The sequence below is a fragment of the Amphibalanus amphitrite genome, unplaced genomic scaffold (genome assembly GCF_019059575.1).
Source record: "Amphibalanus amphitrite isolate SeventyFive unplaced genomic scaffold, NRLGWU_Aamphi_draft 000372F_arrow, whole genome shotgun sequence".
NCBI lineage: Eukaryota > Metazoa > Arthropoda > Thecostraca > Balanomorpha > Balanidae > Amphibalanus > Amphibalanus amphitrite.
In genome coordinates, this window is record NW_024881866.1 from 225,766 (window position 1) to 243,055 (window position 17,290).

Sequence of the window (17,290 nt, forward strand, 5' to 3'; positions counted from 1 at the left end):
TCAAATAAACTCGCAAAAAATGCTAAAAAATAATGGGTCGCGTCCTTATCAGGGTGGTTTCCATAACCACATGGGATAAGGAGTTCAGCGGCATGCATCATTTTACCACGCGGCTTCCACATTTTGACAAACAGCTACACAAACTTAGCTCGCGTACATTACGGTTTTAACTGTATGTACTGCTTAAAGGTAGTGTGCCACCTTTAAAAGATTTCCCATTTTATTTTTCCTAGGATAAGAAGCTTCTGTTTTTACCTAATATCGCAAAAAAAAATCAAAAATGGGCCTGGAATAGTGCCTTTTTCGCCTAAAAGTTTATCGGTTTTTCGATATGTATAACAATTGTAGTGGGCTGACCTGTAAACAGGCGTCGGCAACAATCGCGAATGCGGCGCACATGTGACAATAAGCAAAGGTCATTATAGAGTTACGACGTACGGGAATGAGTTATCAGCTGTCTAATCGTAGACAACACAATGTCGAGCCTTAAACTGTAAGCCTGTATTGGTATTGTTTCTTTTATGTGGCTGTCGAACATCATTTATGGTTGAAATATGATTTTATGTAAAATAATTGATATGAAAAAGCCGTCTCTTAAGTTATGACCCCATTTCACCACACGCAAGTGGCAGAAATGACAATGATCAGCTGACGCATTTTTCTTGGCCGAAGTCAGAGCGCGCGGCCCGACGCACCACCACCGCACCACAAAGTATGAGCAGAAGCCGCGCCCAAAGCCAGGGCCCCGGTAACGTGAGGTAGCGGAGTCGGGGCAGCGTGCGCTGACCCAAGCCGGGGCCGCAGCTTTGGGCGCGGTCTACCGCATCCCCGCGGGCAGCCCCGGGCTATCACATGACACCGGGAGGACGCGCGGCCTCGGCTTGGGTCAGCGCACGCTGCCCCGACTCGGCTACCTCACGTTACCGGGGCCCTGGCTTTGGGCGTGGTCTACCGCACCACCGAACAGGCGTGTTCGAAACCGCAGGAGATGATGATGAACGGGTTTATCGAAACTTGATTGGATGAGCATATCGGTAATAGCGATTTCAGTGTGTGCATTTATTGTTCATAGTAGTGTGAAATGTGGTTGGGGTACGACCGACAACCCGTCGGGGCGAATTTCGCACTGGGGTACTCAAAATTTGAAGAATTTAAGACGTTTCCATGAGTTTTGAAGGTATGGATAAGTTCTAAAAATCCGGTTCTCCTTATCTGGGCCATTAACTCCATACGGTCCAAGAAAGCTGGCACACTACCTTTAACCCATCTGCAGTTGTTTTGTTTGGCGCTACATTACACGGCACTTAGACACCATACAAATAAAAAATGAACAGCACCATCGGATGCGCCATTCAATTTTGAATTAGAAACCATCTGCAAACGGTGAAATATTAAAACATGATTGTTCTGATTTATTGGCGGTTTTGAAGGCCATCTGGGCCCAGTGTGGCGTCAGCGCGGCGCGGCGGTACATACAGGTGCGTGCCGGGCAGAGCGCCGCAGCGGCCGGGCAGAGCGCCGCAGCGGCCGGCGCGTGGCGGACGGGCCGCGGGTCGGCGGACGCGTACTGGTATGGACTATGGAGTGGCCAAGAGTGCTGTTACACAGCGGCATTCTGGCGCTGTGATAGGTGGTAACAAGTGACTAGATCCATAGTGTTAACATGTACGAATGGTGACCTGAAGAGTGGAAATCGCGAACGCTCGCCGAGTGGACGCTGTGGACAGGGTGGACGGGCTGTGGACGAGCTGTGGACGGGGTGGACGGGGTGGACGAGCTGTGGACAGGCAGTGTGCGGAGTGTGCAGAGCTCTTGAAGGAGCCGGTCAGGATGAGAGCAGACTGAGCGGCTGGGAGTCAGTGCCAGTGGAAACAGCGACTCACTGAGCACGTTGCACGTTCCATATGCACGTTGGGCGCACGGAAGACTTGCACTCGTGGAGGAAGGCACGGAGCCGAAGCCGGACAGAGCCGCCGGCGGCGGGTCCGGCCGGCCGCCGCTCGACCGGGCACCGGCATACAGTGCTATGAAAGGCGCCGTAGAGCCGCGCCTGGTCGAGCCGCTGATGCTGACGGCCTTTTTACAGAAAGCAGAAGCTTGTACGCTCGTTGGGTTAGTAATTTATTACGGCTCAGACGTAATTCGTCCCCTGGCTGGCACACCAGAGCAGCCCACGTTGCAGTGGCTGGCCGAGCGCGCCGCGCGCTGGCAGTAACAGCGCCGTGTGCCGCTCCGACAGCTGGTCTCAGCTGCAGTGCCGTACCCAAGGGGGGGGGGGCACGGGGGCCAAGGCCCCCCCTGAGCGCCGAAGGCGCTCAGGGGGCCCCTCAGGCCCCAGGATATTTTTTAAACACTGGATAAAACGTCTTTTACTCGGAAGAAAAATTGATATTAAAGTTTCATTTATGTGCCCTGGGTACCCGAGGGGCCCCTGCAGTCATCCAAGGGCCCCCAGTTTCCTGGGCCCCTGGTCGCCTCGGGGGCCTCTGGTAGCCGGGGGCCTGGTCTCATGGGGGCCCCTGATAGCCTGTGGCCCCTAGTCGCCTAGGGGGCCCTGGTCGCATGGGGGCCTCTGGTCGCATGAGGCCCCTGATCGACTGGGGGCCCCTAGTTGCCTAGGGGGCCCTGATAGCCGGGGGTCTGGTCGTATGGGCCCCTGATAGTCTGTGGCCCCTAGTCGCCTAGGGGGCCCTAGTCGCATGGGGGGCCTCTGGTTGCATGATATTGAGGCCCCTGATCGCCTGGGGGTACCTAGTCGCCCAGGGGGCCCCTGGTAGCCGGGCGGCCTGGTCGCATGGGGGCCCCTGGTTGCCTGAGGCCCCCGGTCGCCCCTAGTCGCCTGGGGGACCCTGGTCGCCTTGGGCCCCTGGAAGCCTGGGATCCCCTGGTCGCCTGGGGGCCCCTGATCGCCTGAGGGCCGCTGGTCACCTAGAGGGCCGCTGGTCACCTAGAGGGCCCCTGATCGCCTGGGGGCCCCTGGTAGCCGGGGGCCTGGTCGCATGGGGCCCCCTGGTCGCATGGGGCCCCTGATCGCTTTGGGGACCTGATCGCATTGGCCCTTGGTCGCCTGGAGGGCCCTGGTCGCCTGGGGCAGTGGGGCCCCTAGTCATCTGGAGGACCTGGTCGCCTGGGAACCCCTGGTCGACTGGGGGCCCCTGGTCATCTGAAAGTACGCTTATCACCTGATTGATCCCAAATCATCTGAGTGGCTACTGGCTACTGGATATAAGTAGTGACTGGAGTAGGCACTCATCTGAAGGAGCCAATGTCTTTCACGGTGCCGGTGATATCACAGAAAAACAAAAAGGCTAAACTGAATACCCCCCAACCTTTGCCCCAAAGGCGTCATTGGCTAACACAGGGATGTGGGTCGATTTGCAGTCGCATTTCCTCCTAAGTCCTATTCCTCCAATTAACCCTCGCCCGCACATGGGGGGGGGGGGGGGTGGTTGCCACCCCCCCAGGCAGTCTTTCTGCTCTGCACTCAACATTTTTAGAGCTAGAAGGCTGATTTTTCGTATAGCTGCTCGTCTATCCTTTCTTGATGTCCACTGAAAATTTCAAGTTTCTGTGATTTTTGGTTTCGGAGATATGACCTTGTTTTTCAGGTCATGTCATGACCCAAATGGCCAATTCTCAACATCTTGCGTTTGCCATGGGCCTTGTGAGCTTTTGACACCCTGATTTCGGCCTTTTTTGCCAGTCTTACCTCCCACCTATCATGGAACATGTTGTTCGACGATGTAGGGGAAGCCGGGGGAAGCCCGGGCGCGGGGGAAGCCCGGCCACCCCGTTTCCGGCTAAATTATTCACAATAAAATGCTCAACTGTTTGTCATTTCAGCGTGGCAGCTAAGGTAACGCCAGCAAAATAGTTAAGACTGACAAAAATTGCATATTGTTAAAGTTATAGCGCAAAAATGATATTTTAAGGGTTTTTAGCTAAAAAGTGAGGTATGTTGCACTGTTAATGTTATACCATACAGTACTAACATGTATACGAATGTTATGTAAGGACCGTTTAAGTGTTTGTAGTGAGGGGTGACGAGGCACGCTGGCTTAAGTATGACATTTTTTTCGAATATCGCTGTTCCAAAATAAAAATTAGCACATTGGGGTAACCCCGGGCGAGTGGCCAAGCTTACCCCCAACCGAGAGCAATGCCACTAAACCACTGTTTTCCATGAGATAATAGGTACTGAGCAGGTTTGGTTTACACCTAGATCAAAGATAAATTTCGAAAATAAACATGTTATCATAGACAAAGCCAGTCATGTCACTTAAGGTCAACTAGGGTCAAACTACGTTTTTGCAGATAACGCGACAGACAATGAAGCTAGAGCTTCAAAAATGGTGTCGTTGTGTTCTTCTTTATCAGCCGAGTCGAATGATATGCAATATGATGCATTAAGGTAAAAAGAAAAATAAATTTTAAGGAATTTTGAAATACACATTTTTTGTCAATTTTGCATCACGATTTTCATCGACCTGTTGTACTGTATATGTAGTAGACGCTAGCTAAAATACCAGTAATGACATAAACTCTAAGATGTCCAGAGCTAATAAGTAGGTACCTTAATATTTCACTTTCCGTTAATATTTGGAAAACACATAATGGTTTCATCAACTCGTTGTAAAGCGCTGGGGAGGTGGCCGGCGTTACCCCTATGCCGGGCTTACCCCAGAAAAATCAACACTTTTTTAAACTCGATTTTCTCAACCTTATACTTATTCTACGAAACCGAATTTTTGGGAAAACACGGCCAATGAACTTAGCTAGCTAGCAGGATATCAACATTTTATACAGCACGTATGGTATGTAATAAAAATGAAAAAGAGCTTACTATGCCGGGCTTCCCCCGGCTTCCCCTACAGGGGTCAAGGTCAGGGTCAAGGTCAACCTAGGTCATCTGAGATAATTGCGTTTTAGGCAAGCTGAATTTACTTTTTGTAAGTTTTTTGACTGCATTTTTGGTAAAAGCTTCTCAGATCATGATTTCATGTGATATGGACCCAAAAACAATCGGTGCACACATCAGTATACACACAGACACACACAGACATACAAACACATATAATTGACCTTGACCTAACTTGACCTGAAATGACCTCAGCAGCAAAATTCTGGTCGGATAGTGTGACAAAGAGGTTCTAGCTGGCTTGGCACCAGAAAACAGCATCGTCATCGGTATTTGATAAGCAGCGCACTTGATATCCAACGGTGACCCAAAACAGCAACATTTTTTAGTTTGACCTGACCTGGAAGGTCAATGACTGACCTGAGAAGGTAAAACTGGGTATCATTGGATTCGTCTCTTCCCAAAGAATCTTTTTGGTCTTTACTGCTAAGCTCTATCTCCAACAGGAACGAAATGGCGCGGGGGGGGGGGGGTGGCAACCACCCCCCCATGTGCGTTCTAGGATGGGAAAATGGCATGTGCGGGCGAGGGTTAATACAGAGTGTCCCAGAATTACCCAAGCATTTATTTTCTGGCTTAAAGTACAATTGCGCTCGATTCCTAGTGAAACATATAATAGCCGCGTTTACATAGGGCTAGTTGCCAGATAGTGGAATTATACCTACATATCCGGAATCGGAGGATGTTCAGTAATTGAGGCGCTCGCTCATAAAATGCCGTGCGTTTCATGCACAGTGTGCACACTCCTCAAGCAAAAATATTTTTACTTTCCAATTTTCCACATTTTCTCAAGGCTTAGACCGTTACAGAGACCGTTTTAATTGACTTTGATGAAGTTGAACGCGAGAAATCACAACCAAATGCTACATTAGGTTATAAAGAATTGAATTGCATTTTCCCACACACGTGGCGTTTTCTCACCTACGTCTGCAGGAGAGACCGGACCCACTATGCCCCCCCCCCCACCATCGAAAGGATCTTCATGACTCCCGGGGGCCCCCGGGGAACCTGGGGGGCCCTATACACTGTGGGGGGCCCCTTCGAAAGCAGGTGGCCCCCTCCTGGGCGAAATCCTGGGTACGTGCCTGCTCAGCTGGTGTGCCGCTCCGACAGCTGGTCTCAGCTGGTGTGCCGCTCCGACAGCTGGTCTCAGCTGGTGCTGTGCTGGGCACCGAGCCGAGCCGGCGCCATGTCAGGCGGAGGTCACCGGGTGACCGCTGCAGATCAGATGGCCGCCGCCGGCCGCCGGCGTGCCAGCTCGCCCGGCCGGCCGCCCCCGACCGCCGCTGGCCACAAGGGACTCAACAACGAGCCGGGCGCAAACAACTGCTTCCTCAACGCCGCCGTCCAGGTCAGTGGGACTGTGCTGTTACTTGTCCGCAATCAGCGTTCCCCGTCCGCTGTCTGTGCTGTTACCCTCGGCTGTCAGCGTTCCCCGTCCGCTGTCGGTGCTGTTACCCTCGGCTGTCAGCGTTCCCCGTCCGCTGTCGGTGCTGTTATCCTCGGCTGTCAGCGTTCCCCGTCAGCTGTCGGTGCTGTTACCCTCGGCTGTCAGCGTTCCCCGTCCGCTGTCGGTGCTGTTACCCTCGGCTGTCAGCGTTCCCCGTCCGCTGTATGTGCTGTTACCCTCGGCTGTCAGCGTTCCCCGTCCGCTGTCGGTGCTGTTACCCTCGGCTGTCAGCGTTCCCCGTCCGCTGTATGTGCTGTTACCCTCGGCTGTCAGCGTTCCCCGTCCGCTGTATGTGCTGTTACCCTCGGCTGTCAGCGTTCCCCGTCCGCTGTCTGTGCTGTTACCCTCGGCTGTCAGCGTTCCCCGTCCGCTGTCGGTGCTGTTACCCTCGGCTGTCAGCGTTCCCCGTCCGCTGTCGGTGCTGTTATCCTCGGCTGTCAGCGTTCCCCGTCAGCTGTCGGTGCTGTTACCCTCGGCTGTCAGCGTTCCCCGTCCGCTGTCGGTGCTGTTACCCTCGGCTGTCAGCGTTCCCCGTCCGCTGTATGTGCTGTTACCCTCGGCTGTCAGCGTTCCCCGTCCGCTGTCGGTGCTGTTACCCTCGGCTGTCAGCGTTCCCCGTCCGCTGTCGGTGCTGTTACCCTCGGCTGTCAGCGTTCCCCGTCCGCTGTCGGTGCTGTTACCCTCGGCTGTCAGCGTTCCCCGTCCGCTGTCGGTGCTGTTACCCTCGGCTGTCAGCGTTCCCCGTCCGCTGTCGGTGCTGTTACCCTCGGCTGTCAGCGTTCCCCGTCCGCTGTATGTGCTGTTACCCTCGGCTGTCAGCGTTCCCCGTCCGCTGTCGGTGCTGTTATCCTCGGCTGTCAGCGTTCCCCGTCGTCTGTCGGCGCTCTCAGTTCTCGATCTGAGTCACGCCTTCCACAGTCCGCCGGCCCGCTCACTGCCCGCAGCAGTGCTCGCCCGCACTGGGGGGGGGGGGGGGGAACTGCCGACCGGTCCCGTAGTCCCACACGGCGCCATTCTGAGTCAAACCACCCGCTCTGAGTTAAACCACCTAGTCACGAAACTGTCGAGAAAAGCTGAGTACTTAAAGGTAGTGTGCCAGCTTTCTTGGACCGTATGGAGTTAATGGCCCAGATAAGGAGAACCGGATTTTTAGAACTTATCCATACCTTCAAAACTCATGGAAACGTCTTAAATTCTTCAAATTTTGAGTACCCCAGTGCGAAATTCGCCCCGACGGGTTGTCGGTCGTACCCCAACCACATTTCACACCACTATGAACAATAAATGCACACACTGAAATCGCTATTACCGATATGCTCATCCAATCAAGTTTCGATAAACCCGTTCATCATCATCTCCTGCGGTTTCGAACACGCCTGTTAGGTGGCTTCTGATGCTCGTCGAGGTCGGAATTTCCAAATACGCGTGGTGCGTCGGGCCGCGCGCTCTGACTTCGGCCAAGAAAAATGCGTCAGCTGATCATTGTCATTTCTGCCACTTGCTTGTGGTGAAATGGGGTCATAACTTAAAAGACGGCTTTTTCATATCAATTATTTTACATAAAATCATATTTCAAACCATAAATAATGTTCGACAGCCAAATAAAAGAAACAATACCAATACGGGCTTACAGTTTAAGGCTCGACATTGTGTTGTCTACGATTAGACAGCTGATAACTCATTCCCGTACGTCGTATGGTCGTAACACTATAATGACCTTTGCTTATTGTCACAAGTGCGCCGCATTCGCGATTGTTGCCCGACGCCTGTTTGCAGGTGAGCCCACTACAGTTGTTACCTATACATATCTAAAAACCGAAAAACTTTTAGGCGAAAAAGGCACTATTCCAGGCCCATTTTTGATTTTTTTTTGCGATATTAGATAAAAACAGAAGCTTCTTATCCTAGGAAAAATAAAATGGGAAATCTTTCAAAGGTGGCACACTACCTTTAAATGAAAGGAGGTATGTACCATCCTGAAAATGGTGTATTCGCAGATCACATTAATCATTACAAATAAGAAACCACTGGTACCCCATGCAGGGGCGTCACCACGGATTTTGGACTGGGGGGAGTGGGGCGGATTGGCTGACTTTGGATTGGCTGAAAAACCCTAAAGCTATACCGTAGGGGAAGTTGGGGGAACGCCGAATACTTTTTTTCTGACGCCCGTAGCACGCAAGGTAGACAACATAAGCTATTCTTGTTGGCGTCATTCGAGAGGCCAGTCTTTTGCCTTTCAAACATACCAGGCGCATTTGATGAATTCGCATACCGTTAAGCGCACAAACTAAAAATATCAAAGAAGTGACTTTTTCGGCGTTGCCCCGGACTGCGGGGAAAGCCGAAAATGGGAGAATTGATCTACGGGAATGCCGAAATTGATGTTTTGCTATTTTATATCAAATTTTATCCAGAATTCGTCAAAGCTGACACGCGTTTTAAGAGCTTGAGGACGCTTGGTGCACACTGGAAGTTATAATTGTGTGATATAATAAGAAAAGGTAAGGTAAATCATTCCTTATGGTAACAGGCCGTTGTGTCGGTTAAAAGTATAATTTGTGTGACTGAAAATACGCGTTGCTATTCTACAGCGGTAAAGTTCACGTAGTGTGCTTTAACGCGCGTAATTGCACGTTTTTGGCATTACCCCAGCCAGCCATACTTTCATTTGCAGGCCCATAACTTTTCAACGTGCTGTATAAATTTCAAATAGGCAGCACACTTATGCAAAGACGTGCTGAAGATTATTTGACCGAATTGGCCAGACAAACGGTAGCATAATGAGTAGGAAATGCAGCTTCGAAGACGCATGTAGTACAAAGGAAACGTACCTTGAAAACGCTCTTGGCGCCATTACAGCCGAAGTATTCCGAATGACGACTGGTAACAAACATGCGGCAATTGGTAGTCACTTAAGCTTCAGAGCATCACTGACAGGTGGCATCCATGTCGTACGGTTTTCGAAATATCTCGAATTTCGGCTTTGCCCCAACTCCGGCATTGCCCCAACTTCCCCTACATTTTCAGGGCTATGTATTACTTCTAACGCATGCACATGTTCTTCCCGCGTGGAGGCGTTATTAACCCGCGCCCTGATGGGGTATGCCGAGCAACGCGGTCTGATTGTGGGGGGGGGGGGGCATTTTGGCCCCCCTAAGATCTCGAGAGCCACGCAACATAGCGACAATCGGCAAACGGCGTTGGATATCCCAAACAAGGAACTACCTTATGACCCAATTTCATTCACCTCGTTCTAACTGATGACGTCACAGATCAGGTCAAAGGTCGAATTTTCACCGTTTACAGGCATTGCAAGAATTGCGTTGTAAAATCGAGTAAAATGCATTTCATTGAAAATCATCGATGGGGAAATGTTCGTCAAACACATATTTTGCTATTTGAGGTCACTGATACCAGGTCAGGTCACATATCAGGTCACTGAGGGTCACAATATAAAATATCATGTGATGCATGTTTTATGGTCCATTTTATATGCCAAATGCGATTATGAGGGACAGGCAGCCCTTGGGGTCAGTTGAGATTATGTTTTGGTGAAGGTCAGGTCAAGGTCAGGTCAAGTTCAGGTCAAATTAGGCCAAATTTCAAAGTTGATATTTTTTGCATAAACTAGGTATCAATTCGATGCAGCTCGTCACGGGGTGTTCAATGGTGGTCTTTGCTATGCGCTACGGTGTCTAGAATTGCTAAAAATTGAGTTAAAAAAATTTGACGTCATCAATTTGAACAGTTTTTTCGCTATAACTTGGCCAAAAAAGGAGGTATCGGTCTAAAATTTGGTATGCAGGGGAAGGTGGGGTAAGACGGCCCAGCGGGGCAAGACGGACCACCAGCCCTCCCGGCTGAACCACTGCTGCATTATCTACTGCTTTATGCACTCACTACCTTTGTTTTCCTTCGTAACAATGGCCACCTTGATCTCATGCGGCTAGGATGCATAGCTTTTGAGTTATTGAGAAAAGTGTTGTTTCCGTCAAATCGATCTAATATAAGAGGTCTACGGGTGATTCAATTTCGGCGCCTTTCTTGCAGTGGCGGATCCAGGGGGGGGGGGCTGCGGGGGCTGGCAGCCCCCACCCAAGGAAAACTGGCGCCACTGCGCCGAAGGCGCAGTGGCGCCAATTTTCAATTCGCAACTCATCGGAGTGCCGCATACTAGGACTAGGATGCAAAAATCAGTCGAATAACGTCGTTTCAGTACGCTCCGCACCGATATTTCCAATCGTGTGGTGTCACTGTACAGTCTGTCTTAAAAGTACCGCGCAAAGTGACGGTGGATCCATCAAGCCTGGCCTAGAAAGGGCCTGCCTTAACTTGAAAGTTACCGACCAATTGACCTAGGGAATGGACGAGGATGTCAATTGCTTCGGTGACCCAAATTTAGCAGGCCCTTCCTCAGTCAGGGTCGATGGATCCACCGTCACTTTGCGCGGTACTTTTAAGACAGACTGTACTACATACTGATCCTGGGCGCCTCTTGTCAGGGCCACTGGGCGCCAATATTTCAGCGCCAATACGATGCGACTATGGCGCCCATCCGGGGCGTGGCGCCCAATTATGACCTGCAGCCCCTCCCCAGTGAAAATCCTGGATCCGCCACTGCTTTCTTGCATGATTAGTTTCTATTTTGCACTTAACTGTGAAGAACAATGCTATAAACTTAGTTATAGTCACACTTTAGGACAGGCAAGGTTTCGCAATGTTGGGCTATGCGTATGCGTCATGATAATGACAGAATTTAGATTTGGGGCAAGACGGACCACTGTGGTCCATCTTACCCTGTGGTGGTCCATTGTACCCTGCATATGGAAAGTTCTTTTCTAAAACATTGACACAAGTTTAAGCAAGCTAATTTTTCAGGAAGGAGTCTTTGTTGCATGTGAGCCATGCATGCAAGTGCTCAACTAGCATGCATTCATGCCAAACGACAATCAACACACAGGTTCCCAGCTTTTACTTGCACTTCCATAATACATGAGTATAGAATAAAGGTTCATTTTGTTATTTTACCACTCTGTTTACTTCTACTTACTAGAGTACAGATTAGAACTGTACCAAGCATGAATGATGAATGGATAGCAGGCACTGCTGGGTGGTCCGTCTCACCCCGCGCTTTTTCTTGTCCGAGTTTTTGACATGTCCCCCTTTAAGAGCATCCACCACCTAGATGTCTTTAATTTGAAATTCAGTCTTTGCACATATCAAAAGAGGAAGGATTGAGCATTCAGAAGACTATAAACAATATGAGTTACGAGAGCAGTGTAGCAAGATATGCGGCCTCAAACCTTAGCTGGTCCGTCTTACCCCACCTTTTCCTATATCGAAGAGCACAGGGAATATCACATATATTCCGTTTTTTCGAAATTCGAAAAAATGGGAATTTTTTTGAGTTTTCTAAAAAAAAATCATTTTTTGATTTTTCCGGGTGAAATTCCCACAATTTTGAAAATCCGGGATAACAACTTTGTAGCGCCGTTTTTTCTCTACACGACCACATAAAGAACTTTAAAATTGCTTGTTAACTGTAGATTTGGTGAGCGTTTCAAGATGTCATGTTTTTTGCTCATTTTTACTCGAACATGACCTCAGTTTGATGTATGTATGTATTGTATTCATAAAAATCTCCACATCGTGGCTCTTCCGATTTCAGAGTCAGTACATTAGTTAAACACAGTGAACATGTTCATAAAACACGAAAAAATGATGGTTTAAAAATCACTATAAATTGCTAAAATGCGATAAAACTGAGCACATCTACATACTCCCCATGTCTCGCGATTCACCTCCGTGGGTGACACAGTAAGCGACTCCTCCTGAGCTCGGCTGGCAGGCGGTTCCAGGCGGTGGTAGCCCGGCACATAAATGCACGGCGAGCGAGTTCTGTGCGCACGCGTGGCATTTGCAGCAGCATACTCTCCGATCCCCGCGTGGTCCTTTCTGATACATCTGAACGGGACGCAATCATCGTGCGGAGATGCTCAGGCGACTCAGGTGACCCCAGAATCCGACAAAGTGCCGCTAAGTCACATTTAGTAATCAGCTCATCAATTTTGAGCCATCCCAGTTCTTTTAAAGCGGGAGTAATATGCTGAGACCTCTTTAGTCCGGTGATGATCCTGGCACCAAAATTTAGAACTTTCTGGATCCTATACTTTTGGGTTTTGGTGCAGCCGCCCCAAACGGTCAGACAGTAAGTGATGTGGGGATAAACAAGCCCTTCGATGATAACTTTTTTGGTCTCGTGTGGTAGTCGGTGGCTCAGCTTTGCAAGTCCCACCAACATGCCATAACAGCGCCTGATGACGGCAGATATCTGGAGGTCCCAATTGAGATAAGAGTCCAAAGTTATGCCAAGAACCTTCACAGAAGGAGAAGGACTGATGAGCTGTTCCCCAAAATGAATTTTAAATGTTTCGTTGATTTCTAAGTGAATTCGCTTAGACTTCACGACCAAGAGATCTGTTTTTGAGGGATTAATTTTTAAACGATTTTGAGTAAACCAATTCAAAACAATTTTGAGCGTGTTCTCTACTCTAGTACGGAGGTCACCCACGTTGGCCGGAGCATCCGCATCGATAAACTGCGCGTCGTCGGCATACATGATGAGCTGTCCGTGGCGAATAAAAGAAGGTAAATCGTTGGTAAATAGTAAAAACAAGATCGGTCCCAAAGTACTCCCTTGGATCACGCCATGTGTCACCGCCACTGGCGTTGTACACCCCGCCACACGCTGCGTTCGGCCTTCGAGCCAACCGCGGAACCAATGGTCATCCACACCATACCATCCGAGCTTTTCCAGGAGCCGGCAATGCTGCACGCTGTCAAACGCTTTGGACGTGTCTGTCGTCGTCAACGTGGAGACGAGGCCACGGTCCATTTGACCTCAATAACTCCTGACACAAGGTGACCTGTGACTTGAAATTTTGTGTTAACCCGCGCCCTGGTGGGGTCTGTTTATAACGCGACCTGGTGGGGGGGGGGCTATTTTTGGCCCCCCCTCATATCTCCGAAACTACTGGACGGATCCGCAAAATTCAAACGGTGTTAGAAAGGCCTATCAAATTTGTTGAAGGAAACCAAATTTCATTGACCTCAGGGTCACCGATGACGTCACAGGTCCGGTCAAAGATGAAAGGTTTCACCGTTCACGGGTCTTCTAGGGAATACGCTATAACACCGAAGAAAACGCATTTTGTCGAGAATCAGTGATAGGGCGTCAGTTGCCTAGTAGGTACATATGTTGCTATAAGAGGTCACTGACAATACCAGGTCAGTTCACAGGTCAGGTCACCAAGGGTCACAGGTCAGGTCACATGAACCTAACTTTAGGTACTAAGGTTGTGCGATGCATGTTTTATGGCCAGTTTTTCATTTCCAACTCAATGGTGTTGGTTATAAGACTATCAGGTACGGCTTAGGTCAATTTCTGGTGAAGGTCAGGTCAAGGTCAGGTAAAAAAGGTCAAATTTTAAAGTTGATAGTTTTGCATAAAATGGGTATTTATTCGATGCAGCTCGTCACGGGGAGTAATGGTGGTATTTGGTTTGCGCTACGGGGTCTAGAATTGCAAAAATTGAGTTTGAAAATATGACGTCATTAATTTTGAACAGTTTTTTCGCTATAACTTCGCCAAAAAAAGAGATCAATCTCAAATTTGGTATGTGGATAGAAGGCGGTAAGAAATATCACATATGTTCCGGTTTTTGCGAAATTCAAAAAACTCTTTGGATTTTTGGCTATTATATTCAAAAAAAATCTTTTTTGGGGGTCAAAATCCAAACATTTTAAAAATCCGAGATAGCGGTTTTGTAGCCCTGTCAATTCTACAGTTTTTATGTCCTACCGTTTTTCTGTATTTGCAAAGCTATAGGCCTGACAGCTCTTCCCGCGAAACCCTTTTTTGGTCGAAAACGGCAGAACATGACGTCACTCTGACGTCATTTCCGGCCAACCTATCATAGCCTTTGGAAAAATGTTTGGTCACAATGTGTAAAATTGATGTCCGGGAGGGTACTGAAAGTTTGGTGACGATCGGCGCAGCGGTTCTGGAGATATATCGAAAAGTCTGGAGGGGGGGGGGGGGCAAAAAATAGCCCCTCCCCACCAGGGCGCGGGTTAATAAAGCCACTTGGGAGTTTCGAAATATGCAGTGACGTCTTCCCCACTCGAAATGTGGCACCCAACCCTCTCCCAAAAAACCGCTCTGGAGCAGCTGGGGTATTCCACGATAGATCGTACCACTTTTTCCAATTTGACTCCCTCATCTCTCGGAATTTGACGAGAATTGGTCTTCGGGTTCTGAATGGGGCTCTGAATGGGGAATGGGGCTCAGGGGCTCTGAATCCACCTGTAACAATTTCAGGCTTATCAGATAAGCATTTTTTAAGTTATGGTGTATAACATTTTTTGGATCTTGCTTTGCAGCGCTAAGATTGGCGGGCTGTAACTCAAAGACGGATTATTCAAATGTCAAATGTTATATTACATTGAACTTGCAATTAAACAGAGATTAATATGTATTTTTGAAATTTCGAAAAATACGTTATTTTTATATATGACGTATCAAGTTTCCTTTCATTTGTATTTTTTGGACTTTGGGACCAAATTTTTTTGAATTCTTATTTCTTAAAAAAAAATATTTGGCTGATTGTTAAGAAGTATGCAAAAAATTAGGAAGGTGTTCTTTCTATAAATGTATTTATTTTACGTCACGATAACGGTTTCGAATAGTGATTTCGGGAGGGGAGCTTACAAATAGCGTGGTAAAGCTGCCATAGTGATATCACGGGTTACTGAAATTTCAATTGAAGTCTGAGTCATCTGAAAAAAGTGAAAAGAGGGTTTATCCAACCCTCTTTCCTATAAGCGCGAGGGTGAAAAAGGCTGTTTGGTTCTGATATTGTTTTGGACGCCAATGACCATAGCTGTCCGAAAGTTACAGGACGCATACATGGTGTCCTCCAGAGGTCTCACAACTTGTATATCTGGGAATTTTTTTAAGGTTACATGAGGTCAGGTCGGTCACGTGACATCACTGTTATAAGTCAATGGGGAAATATAAAAACTGTTATTTTGGCGCCGAGAATGATCTAAAACTATCTCACGTACATGATATCGTGATTTCATGCACTCCTTGCAAAGTCCAATGCTTCACTTTTGCATTGTTAACCTTGGCTGACGTCATTTATGACGTCACTAGGGTCGTACAAGTTTTTCAAGTTTTTGTACAAGTTTTTCGTCAATAACTCCCGATCAAATGTAGCTAGAGAGTCGGGAAAGCCACCAATGGACTCGGGAAGACCTTCCAAATCGAATGATATGCCATATGATACCCTTTGCCCAGCTTCGTGACCTGAGGGGCTCTGACCTGACCTTGACCCGAGGTCAACTACTTAAGTTGACCTCACCCTAGCAAAAAGTATAACATTCGATGCACCTGAGCTAGGCGAACACAATGATGCCAAATTCGCGGCTCTGCGGCCATTTTTTGCGAAGTTATTTACTAAAAACCGAACCCGTAACTTCAGTCACTTGACCTGACCTCAGACGCTACCGGTTAACCTGAGACCTTAAAATCAGGTACCAATCGCTGCGACTTGTAACGGCACACACGCTCGTATTTTCCCCGAGGCTCTAGCTCTATTAAAAGCGAAACGGCGTGCTGGGGTCGTATCAACCCCTCCGAAACCCATTTTGTTTGCGGGAAAATGAGGAACTTATAGAAAGAACACCTTTCTAATTTTTTGCATGTCGATTTGCAATGACATGAAGTTTATTTTGAAAAATAGAAATGTGAAAATTTTGGTCCCTAAAGTCATTTGAGGCAAATGAAAAAAAGTTTAAGGTTTTTGCTCAACAATGAATTTTTTTTCTTTGGAATTTTTAAATAGTAATATTAATTTTTGATTCATAGCAAGCTTAGTGTTGTTTAATGTTTGTTGGTTGCTTAACCCGTTCTTGAGTTATAGGCCATCAAACTCACCGTTACAAACCGAAGTTAAAAAAAAAGTAAAGCAATATAACTCAAAAAGTTTTGATCTGAGAAGTCTGATATTTTGCCAGGCGTCTTTGGGGCCTATGATTGCCCTTAGGACTGATTTTCATTAAAATCTGAGAGATGAGGGTGACGGGCCTGGTACGATCTATCGTGGAATGCCCCAGCTGCGGTCTGCAGCAGTTAGAGCTCTAAAAAACAAGGATTTCAGGGCTTTTAGGACTTAGGAGCGCAAGCACCATGCACCTCAAAGAAATGTTCCCGGCAAAGCAGGCACGCTCGGCTATTCCGTTGGCATGGCAGGCATGACGGGGAGTGATCGCGGATGGATGTGTTGACTTAATCGGTGTGATAGCTGTGCAGTGTGCGCTGGTCACTTTCAGGTGCATTTTAACGGTCGCAGGTTTGAAGGATGTCCAGCCCTTAACCCTATTCCTGGCGGGGGGGGGGGGGGGGCTCAGGAGCCCCCCCCTGAGGTTTTTTGGTTATTTCTCCCAAACGCGTTGAGCTAGGAAGCTCAAATTTTCTGACTTTTCCTAAAAGGCTTCTACGCAACATGTCTGAAAATTTTGAGTTGATCTGACCTCAGGTCAGGTCACCAGAGGCGGTTTGGTGACCCTACCTCAGAAAAGTTTGCAATCACGCCAGAGCTAGAGTTTTTGACCGATCAATTTCTTCTCTTCAGGCTTTAGTTAGGGTACCAGTATGTGCAATTTGTATATCTCGGAATTTTGATATCGGTGACCTAAGGTCAGGTCAGTTTCGCGACCCCATGATAAGTCAATGGGGGAAAAATGAACTCCCTGTTTTTACCACTAAAACGGGTCGGAATGGCCCCATATACCATACATGACTTTATATACGATCAACCTTCACTACCTTGAGGTCTGTTTTGCTGTTGGGCAGC

The 17,290-nt window shown here is 48.3% G+C and overlaps 1 protein-coding gene across 1 annotated transcript in view; it reads left to right on the top strand.

The window, feature by feature from the left end:
• Nucleotides 1-1,537: 1,537 nt before the first annotated feature.
• LOC122389795 (proline-rich protein 12-like) overlaps nucleotides 1,538-17,290 on the top strand; it is a 159,508-nt gene continuing 143,755 nt past the window's right edge. The window contains exons 1-2 of the mRNA XM_043382193.1: nucleotides 1,538-2,112; nucleotides 6,032-6,269. Coding sequence (XP_043238128.1) covers nucleotides 2,027-2,112; nucleotides 6,032-6,269 — 324 coding nt within the window. The 5' untranslated portion in view covers nucleotides 1,538-2,026. The remainder of the gene's footprint in view (nucleotides 2,113-6,031; nucleotides 6,270-17,290) is intronic.